Below are 8,168 nucleotides of genomic sequence, written 5' to 3' on the forward strand. Positions count from 1 at the left end.
CCTCACCAACATGACGAGTTCCATGGGTCCGCTGGGAGAAGTTAGCGGTGGGCCAGACAGCAAGGAGCAGCCACTGCGGGCCGGCCAGCCGGGACCCCAGAGACCGCACCGACTGCAGGGCCCTCGGCTGAGGCAGGGACCGGCCAGTCCCCTCCCTCCCCGCCCTCAGCCCAGCCTCCCGACTCCCTACTTCGCGTGTCTACAAACTCTGTATGCCCAGTTCCCGCGCCTCTCCGCCGCCTGGGTTCTTAGCTCTGAGTCCCAGGGTCCCCTCCCAGCGTCTCCTCCCCCCAAGCTCTGGGGACCTAGGGCAGCTAGAGGGGGGGCGGGGGGACTCGATCCCAGCAGGTGGAGTGGCCAGGTGAGCCCTGAAAGGTGGAGTTGGGCGGGGGCGCTCTGGGCCCCACCCCAGGATCCGGTGACGCCGGGGCTGGAATTTGACACCGGATGGCGGCGGGCATGAGGCTGCTGAGGGATGGAGTTGGGCCCGGCCCCCAGACACGGCTCAGGGGCTCGGCCAGCAGCAGGTCCCTCAGGCCCCAGCCTTCACTGCGTCCCGGACCCGGAGCCCTGCACCTCGGTAAGCTGACCTGTTGGCCCACCCCTGTCCCAGCCCTGGGGCTAGGGGGAGCGGGCAGGATGGTTCCCCTCCACTCCTTTCTCACATTCTCTCTCCCTCCCCTGGGCCGGAGGCACAGCCCTCAGCCCCTCCCAGCCCCCTCGGTCCCCCTGTTGCTGGTCGGACTGCGCTAGCCCGCTGTAATGTGAGGCTCCTGCTGCCGCTACAGGGCACAGACTGGCTGCCAAGGCCACGCTTTTGGCTAAAAGAGGCGCTGCCAGGTGCACAGCCTTGGGCATGAGCCTTTTAAGCTGCGGGGAAAAGCCCAGCACTGGTCCCAGGAAAGGTGCCTAGAAGAACACAGAGCAGGACCCCTGTGGTAAGTATCTGGCTGGCAGAAGCGGGGCAAGGACTGGAGGACCACCAAGTGGCCCCAGGCTGCAGAAGGGAGACTGGACCTGCCCTGCCCTGCCCTCAAGAGACCTGCTCCTGAGCTCCCCCTAGTGCAGGGGGCCACTAAGGCTGCCTGGCCCGGGTTTCCCTCCATCATTGAAAACAGTTACTAGCTTGGCCCATCAAGGCTCGATTCAGTTAGCAGAGCACACCTAGCGCTGGAGGACCACACCAGTGAGGCCTGGGGAGATCTGGCCCACAGGTATGCAGACGTTCTGTGGGCTATGGGGTGGGGGTGGAAGGTGACAGCTGGGACCCAAGGGTAGACCAGCTAGTGAGGACTCCAGGGCCCCAGAGGGGTGTATGGGAATGCCAGCCAATGTGGGTTCACTAAAGGTTGGTGGGGCTCAGAAAGGCTGGATGGGCTCAGGAAGGATGGTTCATGGGGGGAAACTTATAAAAGCAGGGCCAGGTTTCCAGACCTACAGGAAGCTGGAAGGGGGACAAACCTGGACCAGCTCTCAGAGACGAGGTTGAAGTGGAGGCCTGGCTGGTCCTCCTGGGAATAGCTCAGGCCTGAGTATTTGAGCAAAGGGAAAAGCCCATCCACCCTTTGAGTCAACAGGTTTGGCAATGCTGCCCCCTGGTGGCCATAGGGAGCCATGCCCAGGCCCTATGTTAGAGGACCCATCAGCCACCATCATGGACTAGCTCTTGAGGGACATCTGTGGCAAGAAGACAGAACTCTGGCAGCTCGGGGTGCAGACTGAAATCTTAGAGGAGCAAGGTGCTGCAGTGCTGGGTGGGCAACACAGGCTGAGGCCTGGGTCTCGCTAACATCAGCTAGGTCAATAGCAAGCACCCTAATTCTTCTCTAGGCCATAGTTTCCTGCTCTGTGACATGGAGAAAAAGCTCCCTAGTTCCTTCTCCAGCTGCTCCTGGAAGCTCCAGCTCTGTAGCACAGGGCAGGAAGGTCCTGAGGAAAGAGGCCTTGTGACATTAGACAGTCACTGAGCTTCTCTGAGCCTTATTTGCTCAGGTGGAACATGAGGATTCTGCCATCTACCTCATGCAGTTGTGAGAACTGAAAGAAGGAACAGGTGCAAAGCATCAACACATAGTTAGGTTCTTGATGTAGTTACTTCTCCTCCTGGGTTGGGTCTGCCTTTCCAAGCCCCTTGTTCCTGGCCTGAAGACACTGAAGTGGAGCGGTGGCCTGCTCTCAATGTTCCGAGCTGCCTCAAGAGAAGGGGGCGCGCGTGTGTGTGTGTGTGTGTGTGTGTGTGTGTGTGTGTGTGTGTGTGTGTGAACAGGTCAACTGCAGCTGATGGGAGCTCCTGGTATTGACAGAGATGGAGCCCAGATGTGGAGGCCCTTCTGTGCTGCCCCACTGGCCCCAGCTTGGGCGGCAGGTGAGTGGTTCTCCCAGTGATGCCACTGGGTATTGAGGAAAGGTGGCCTGATTGGGGAGAGAACGCATGGCTTGGCCTCGGCAGGCGGGTGACAGAAGCGGAAGGGGAAATGGTCAAGGAGGGACTAGGAGTAAGTAGGAAAGTCAGTGTCCTCAACTGACCTCTCCCCTGGGCTCCCTGAAACCGTGGACCCATTGTCCTCCTATCTAAACCCTTCCATAGCTCCCCCCACCCAAGAGCCCATCCTGCCTCTGATCCCTGCTGCCCCAGCCAGCCCCTTCCCGAACTCCCTACACCCCAAGCTGACCTCAGTGCCCTCTTCCTCCCTGAGGCTCCACTTTTCTCTCTGTGCAGTCTGCCCTGTGGCCAACCCTGGCCGCTCTGGCCCTGCTGAGCAGCGTCGCCGAGGCCTCCCTGGGCCCCGGGCCCCGCAGCCCCGCCCCGCGCCTCGGCCCCGCCCCGGCCCCTGCGGCCCCCACCGGCCACCTGCCGGGTAGGTGAGAAGGCGAGGGGGGCGGGGCGGGGCCGGCCCGGGACCCATCGAGTGACTCCATCTCATTGCAGGGGGCCGCCAGCCTCGCACGTGCGGCGGAAGAGCTCGGCGGCCGCCGCCCCAGCCTCCCCGGCCCGCGCCCCAGCCACCTGCGCCCTCGCCCGCGCCTCCCCGCGGGGGCCGCGCGGCGCGGGCCGGCCGCGCGAGCTGGGGGAGTCGCGCGCGGACCGCGGGGGCGCGGGGCTGCCGCCTGCGGTCGCAGCTGGTGCCGGTGCGCGCGCTCGGCCTGGGCCACAGCTCCGACGAGCTGGTGCGTTTCCGCTTCTGCAGCGGCTCCTGCCGCCGCGCGCGCTCCCCGCACGACCTCAGCCTGGCCAGCCTGCTGGGCGCCGGGGCCCTACGGCCGCCCCCGGGCTCGCGCCCCATCAGCCAGCCGTGCTGCCGACCCACGCGCTACGAGGCGGTCTCCTTCATGGACGTCAACAGCACCTGGAGGACCGTGGACCGCCTTTCCGCCACTGCCTGCGGCTGCCTGGGCTGAGACATCGCTCCAGGGGTTTGCGGACTGTACCCTTACCCGCGGATCCTCGAACCTGGGGCCTTCTCGCAGGAGCCCGCGGGCCGGCGGGTGGGGGTCCCTGGGCCAGAGATGGAGGCCTCAGCCAGGTGAGTGATGGCTATCAGCCCTGGAGAGATGGAAGGACGACTGACTTGCGGCCCCAGGGTCCTCGCCCTGCAAGTCCCAGCCCTGCAGGCACCAGACAACCTCAGCTGTGGAGACCTTAGGATCCACTTCTCACAGACTCTGGCACTGACCAGGCCACGGACCCAGGACTCCTCCTCTGGAGAACTCAGCAGCTCTGAAGTCCCAGCCTCAGCCCAGGCCCTGGGGGGTATGGAATTGGAGGAGACACATTGCTGACATGGGCCTGTACTCTTTCGTGGTTGCTGGACCCCTATTTATTATTCCTAAGTTATTTATTTACTTCTGTGGTTTGTCACATCCTTTCCTGGGCAGTGGGGCTGGATGGGTAAAAGCAGCTGGATGGAGATCATGCGCTGGCCATCCCACTCACTTCAGGCTGACTCAGCAATCACAGGCCTGTGATCTCCCATTGCTTGCCCCCCCACCCAGCAGCTCTGGGACACGGGGCATAGAACACAGGGAGAGTGGGTGGCAAAGGTGTGTTCACCAGTCCTGAAAGGGCAGCTCACACCCCCCTGCACAGTCCCCAGCACTTGGGACCTGTAGTTACCGGTGGAGAAAACTCTATCCCTGTGACATCAGGCATCCTGGGGGCCTCACAATGTGTAATGACACAGAAAACCACACATTGCCCCACCCCACTGTCACTAATCTGTCCTACCCTCCAGGGCACCCTAATGGGTGCATACACTGCCTCTGCTTGTAGACAACCCAGCATGGGGAGCTCACTACCCACATTCCATGAAGCCACCCAGGGCAAAAGAGCATCTGAGAAGGCTGAAGGTGGGGAAGAAGGCGCAGCGGGAGGCTGGTTTGGGAGAATGAAGCAGAGTGCATCAAGGGATAAGAGGGCAGGAAAGAACTGAGGTTCCCCCCTCCCCAGAGGGACCTGCATTTTGAGTGATAAACAAAGATATTCATTTATTCATTCAACAAATATTTACTACCTATTATATGTCAGACACTAGGTAGACACCAGCAATACAGAAGTGAAAGGGACATGATCCTTGCCCTTAAGCTTAACATCAGGAGAGACAGACAATAAATAATTACTTAAATAATTATTTTTTAAGTTCAATTTGGCAAATAGTATGAAAAAGGACAAGAAGCTAAGCGGTATACACTTTCACCTGGAAGGAAGGAGAGGTTAGTGCTGACCCTGGCCTTCCACAGTGCCCCCGAGTCATCTTAAAAGTCCATGCAATCCTGAGCTTTCCTGCATGTCCTACGCAACCCTGTTTCCTGGGTCCTGTGAATTTGTCCAATATGATGTTCTTTGGCAATAAGACATACATATGGAAAGGCTACTGAGTCTGAGGAACCATGGGACATCCGGAGGGGCTGTCGGGAGGAAGGGATATGCTGGTCTGGAGCTGAGAAGGGAGGTCTGGGCTGGAGATTAGTTCGGCAGCTGTAAGTACAAGGGCAGTAGCCGCAGCCAGGGGCGCATGAGAGCACCATGAGAGTGAGCCGGCTGAGGCCGCCCCCCGCCCGAGGCATCTGACGCTGCGAACCAAAATTCCTTCCAAACTAAGTGCCTGCTTTGGCACAGGTGCCCCTCCACCCAGGCAAGAGTGAGGGCTGTGTGCGTTCTGGGTCAAGGAGGAGAAACAAGTCTGTGCTTCCACTCTTCTGTGTTTACTGCCCCAGTTCTAGGTGCTCCCCAAACTCTGGTGCTTTTGCACTGCCTTCAAACACTCCTTTGGTGTTTACCTCTTTCTGCCTCCAAACTGATTCAGGATCCTCGGTCTCCTGCGCTCCCTACCTCCACCTGAAGAAAGTGGCACCAGTACCATGCAAGTTTGCAGACACTACCTGGCCTTGGTTGAGGGTGAAGGGGGCCATCCTGTCAAGTGAAGGGTCACTGGGCCTAGGGAGCCCCTGCTAGAAAGACTTGAAAGCCTAGCCTAGCCCCCAAACCCTCCAGGCCCTGCCCTTCAGTGGTCATCTCTACTCTCAGAGCCACTTAAAGGAGACCGACTGAAGGCACCTCTGACAATGTTCATAGCAAGAGCCAGTTCAGAACCCAAGCCAAAGGTACTGGCTCTCAACAGTCCCCAGATTGCCAGTCCTCAAACGAGTAGGGTCCTTCCAACTCAAGGCTACGTTCAGGGCCCCAGAGAGACTGTGCCCAACATCTCACAAAGTCCCAGATGAAACAGCACCTTCTCCACGAGAAGACACGTTCCTGTAAGAACTGGCCTTGGTGTGCAGCTCACAACAACCCAAATCCCTCTTTTAAAAAATAAGGCCATTTTCCCCAAAGGAAACAAGCTCCAGAACTGCAGTGCTCTGCCTGCAACTTAGAGGCATGATCTACACATGATCTTACCAGGCAGAGCACTTTCTACTCCTGAAAGCCACAGGTGGTTCTGGTTATCTCCATTTTTGACTGCAGACTTTGTTTCACATTTGCAAAACTACATCGTCCATTTGAGTATCTTCCCAGAACTAAGGTACGGTGTCCTCCAAAGGGGTATCACGTCACCATCTCTTGTAAGAAAACTATAGGCAGCTTTGAAAATTACAGCAGCTTCAGGGAGCACCCAAAACTTCCCTCTAGATTTGTTTCATCTAGGAATTGAGGTTTGGGGTTCCGTGTGCTCCCCCTGCACTTGCCAATGGCTTTCCTCCTCTCTTGCCCAAAGGTTGCCCTATTTCCCCTGCCTAGAATCCCTATGACAGAGTGTATGTGCACTGGCCGACTCACTGAGGTCTCTTCTGGGAAAGGGGAGGTTGCATAGAAAGCTGAGGGATCTGAGAAAAGATCTAAGAGTCTGTGCCATGTGAGATTACCTTTCTTATTCACAGGAGTGGTTCTTTCTTTTTTAAAAATTTTTGTTAATGTTTATTTATTTTTGAGAGAAAGAGTGTGAGCAGGGGAGAGGTAGAGAGAGAGGGAAACAGAATCCAAAGCAGGCTCCAGGCTCTGAGCTGTCAGCACAGAGCCCCACACAGGGCTCGAACTCACGAACCGCGAGATCAGGACCTGAGCCGAAGTCAGACGCTTAACTGACTGAGCCACCCACGAGCCCCCACAGGAGTGGTTCTTAACCTGTTTTGGAGGTATAGAGTCCTTTAGAGAATCTGATGAAAGCCAAGGATTCTTGGGGCGCCTGGGTGGCGCAGTCGGTTAAGCGTCCGACTTCAGCCAGGTCACGATCTCGCGGTCCGTGAGTTCGAGCCCCGCGTCGGGCTCTGGGCTGATGGCTCAGAGCCTGGAGCCTGTTTCCGATTCTGTGTCTCCCTCTCTCTCTGCCCCTCCTCCGTTCATGCTCTGTCTCTCTCTGTCCCAAAAATAAATAAACGTTGAAAAAAAAAAATTAAAAAAAAAAAAAAAGAAAGCCAAGGATTCTCTCCCTGCACCCCCAACATGATGAAAAACCCCTTCCTTCAATTTATTCTGCATACTACAGATAGGTGTTTCTAAAATGCAAATCCAATCATCACTGCCCACTTGAAGCCCCACTTAAAATGTGTTGAATGTCTCAATTCCCACTGAATTTTGCTTCCTATCTAATTGAGCCCCCATCCTCACCAGTTTCTATTATTCAAGCTCAGACCAAGTTTCTCTTCCTCGGGGAAGCCTTCATTCACCTCAGGCCTTGGCAGCTATTGCCAATGTCAGCTTCCTCCACCGAACACAAGTACAGAGGTCCTTTCCCTTTTGATTACTATTTCCCCTTCTGGGATAGCTGGCAAGAGTTAATAACAGGAAAGGGCACCTGGCTGGCTCAGTGGGAAGAGCATGCGACTTTTGATCTCTAGGTTGTGCGTTTGAGCCTAGAGATTACTAAAATTAATAAATAAACTTAAAAAAATTAATAAAAGGACAAGTGTAAGGGGTAGGGACTGCTGGGGTCTGTGGCCAACCAGATCTGTAGCTAGGCCGTGTGTCCCTGGACAAGAAAAGTTCAACCTTCCCAACCTCGGTTTTCTCATCAGAAAATAGTGACTAAAATACCCACCTCCGAGATGTTGAGAGAATCGGACCTAAGGTATGCAAAGTACTGTTCCTAGCACTTCAAGGTGAGCTATTCTTATTCTAATTACTCATAAAGAGAAGCTGCTTCCAAGCAGCACGTAAAATTCTCCGAGTACTGTCCATGGTATGAGGTTTCCGGGTTGCTAACTGGGCAGCCCGGAAAGCCGTCCTTTTGTACTCCTGAGGCGCGCCAAGCCCCCTGTCTTCTCAGGGTGGTGCTGACACCTTCTTCCCAGACCGCCCCCTTCCTGGGTGCCAGAAAGCGCAGACAGCGCAGCATCAGTGACCTGTTTCTCCCCGCGAACCCACAACACACACCTTATCCTCTAGCCTGGATTCCCAGCTCCATCCACCGGCCCCTTCAGTCTTAGGGAGCTGCTCATCAGCGCCACCCGCGAGTCTGTCCCGGTCGCCCGCAGAACGTCTGGGGCTGGCGGGATTCGGCGGGTCCCCAGCCCACGTGCTCCCGACCTCCGCCGCAAGGCGCCGCCCTCCCGCTAGGCGCAATGCGGACTACGTTTCCCAGGGTGCACAGCGGCGGGGCCTTGGCTCAGCGGGGGCCTCGAGCGGCGCGCCGCGCCGTCGCCTGCTCCGGGGGCGCGCGGGCCGGCGCGAGGAC

The 8,168-nt window shown here is 57.3% G+C and overlaps 1 protein-coding gene across 1 annotated transcript; it reads left to right on the top strand.

Moving 5' to 3' along the window:
- ARTN (artemin) lies at window positions 1–4,871 on the top strand. The gene is made up of 4 exons (XM_086716738.1): window positions 1–580; window positions 789–2,365; window positions 2,720–2,858; window positions 2,930–4,871. The coding sequence occupies exons 2-4, from the start codon at window positions 2,306–2,308 to the stop codon at window positions 3,397–3,399; spliced, it is 669 nt and encodes a 222-aa protein (XP_086572864.1). The 5' UTR covers window positions 1–580; window positions 789–2,305; the 3' UTR covers window positions 3,400–4,871.
- Window positions 4,872–8,168: the final 3,297 nt, after the last annotated feature.

The sequence above is a fragment of the Puma concolor genome, chromosome C1 (genome assembly GCF_028749965.1).
Source record: "Puma concolor isolate L17-30 chromosome C1, mPumCon1.1.hap2, whole genome shotgun sequence".
Taxonomy (NCBI): domain Eukaryota; kingdom Metazoa; phylum Chordata; class Mammalia; order Carnivora; family Felidae; genus Puma; species Puma concolor.

Excerpts from the sequence above, each read along its gene's own strand:
- ARTN (XM_086716738.1), top strand. The coding sequence starts at position 2,306 with ATGGAGCCCAGATGTGGAGGCCCTTCTGTGCTGCCCCACTGGCCCCAG. Across the intron at positions 2,366-2,719 it reads GGCCCCAGCTTGGGCGGCAG|TCTGCCCTGTGGCCAACCCT; the intron begins GTGAGTGGTTCT and ends CTCTCTGTGCAG. Across the intron at positions 2,859-2,929 it reads CCCCACCGGCCACCTGCCGG|GGGGCCGCCAGCCTCGCACG; the intron begins GTAGGTGAGAAG and ends ATCTCATTGCAG.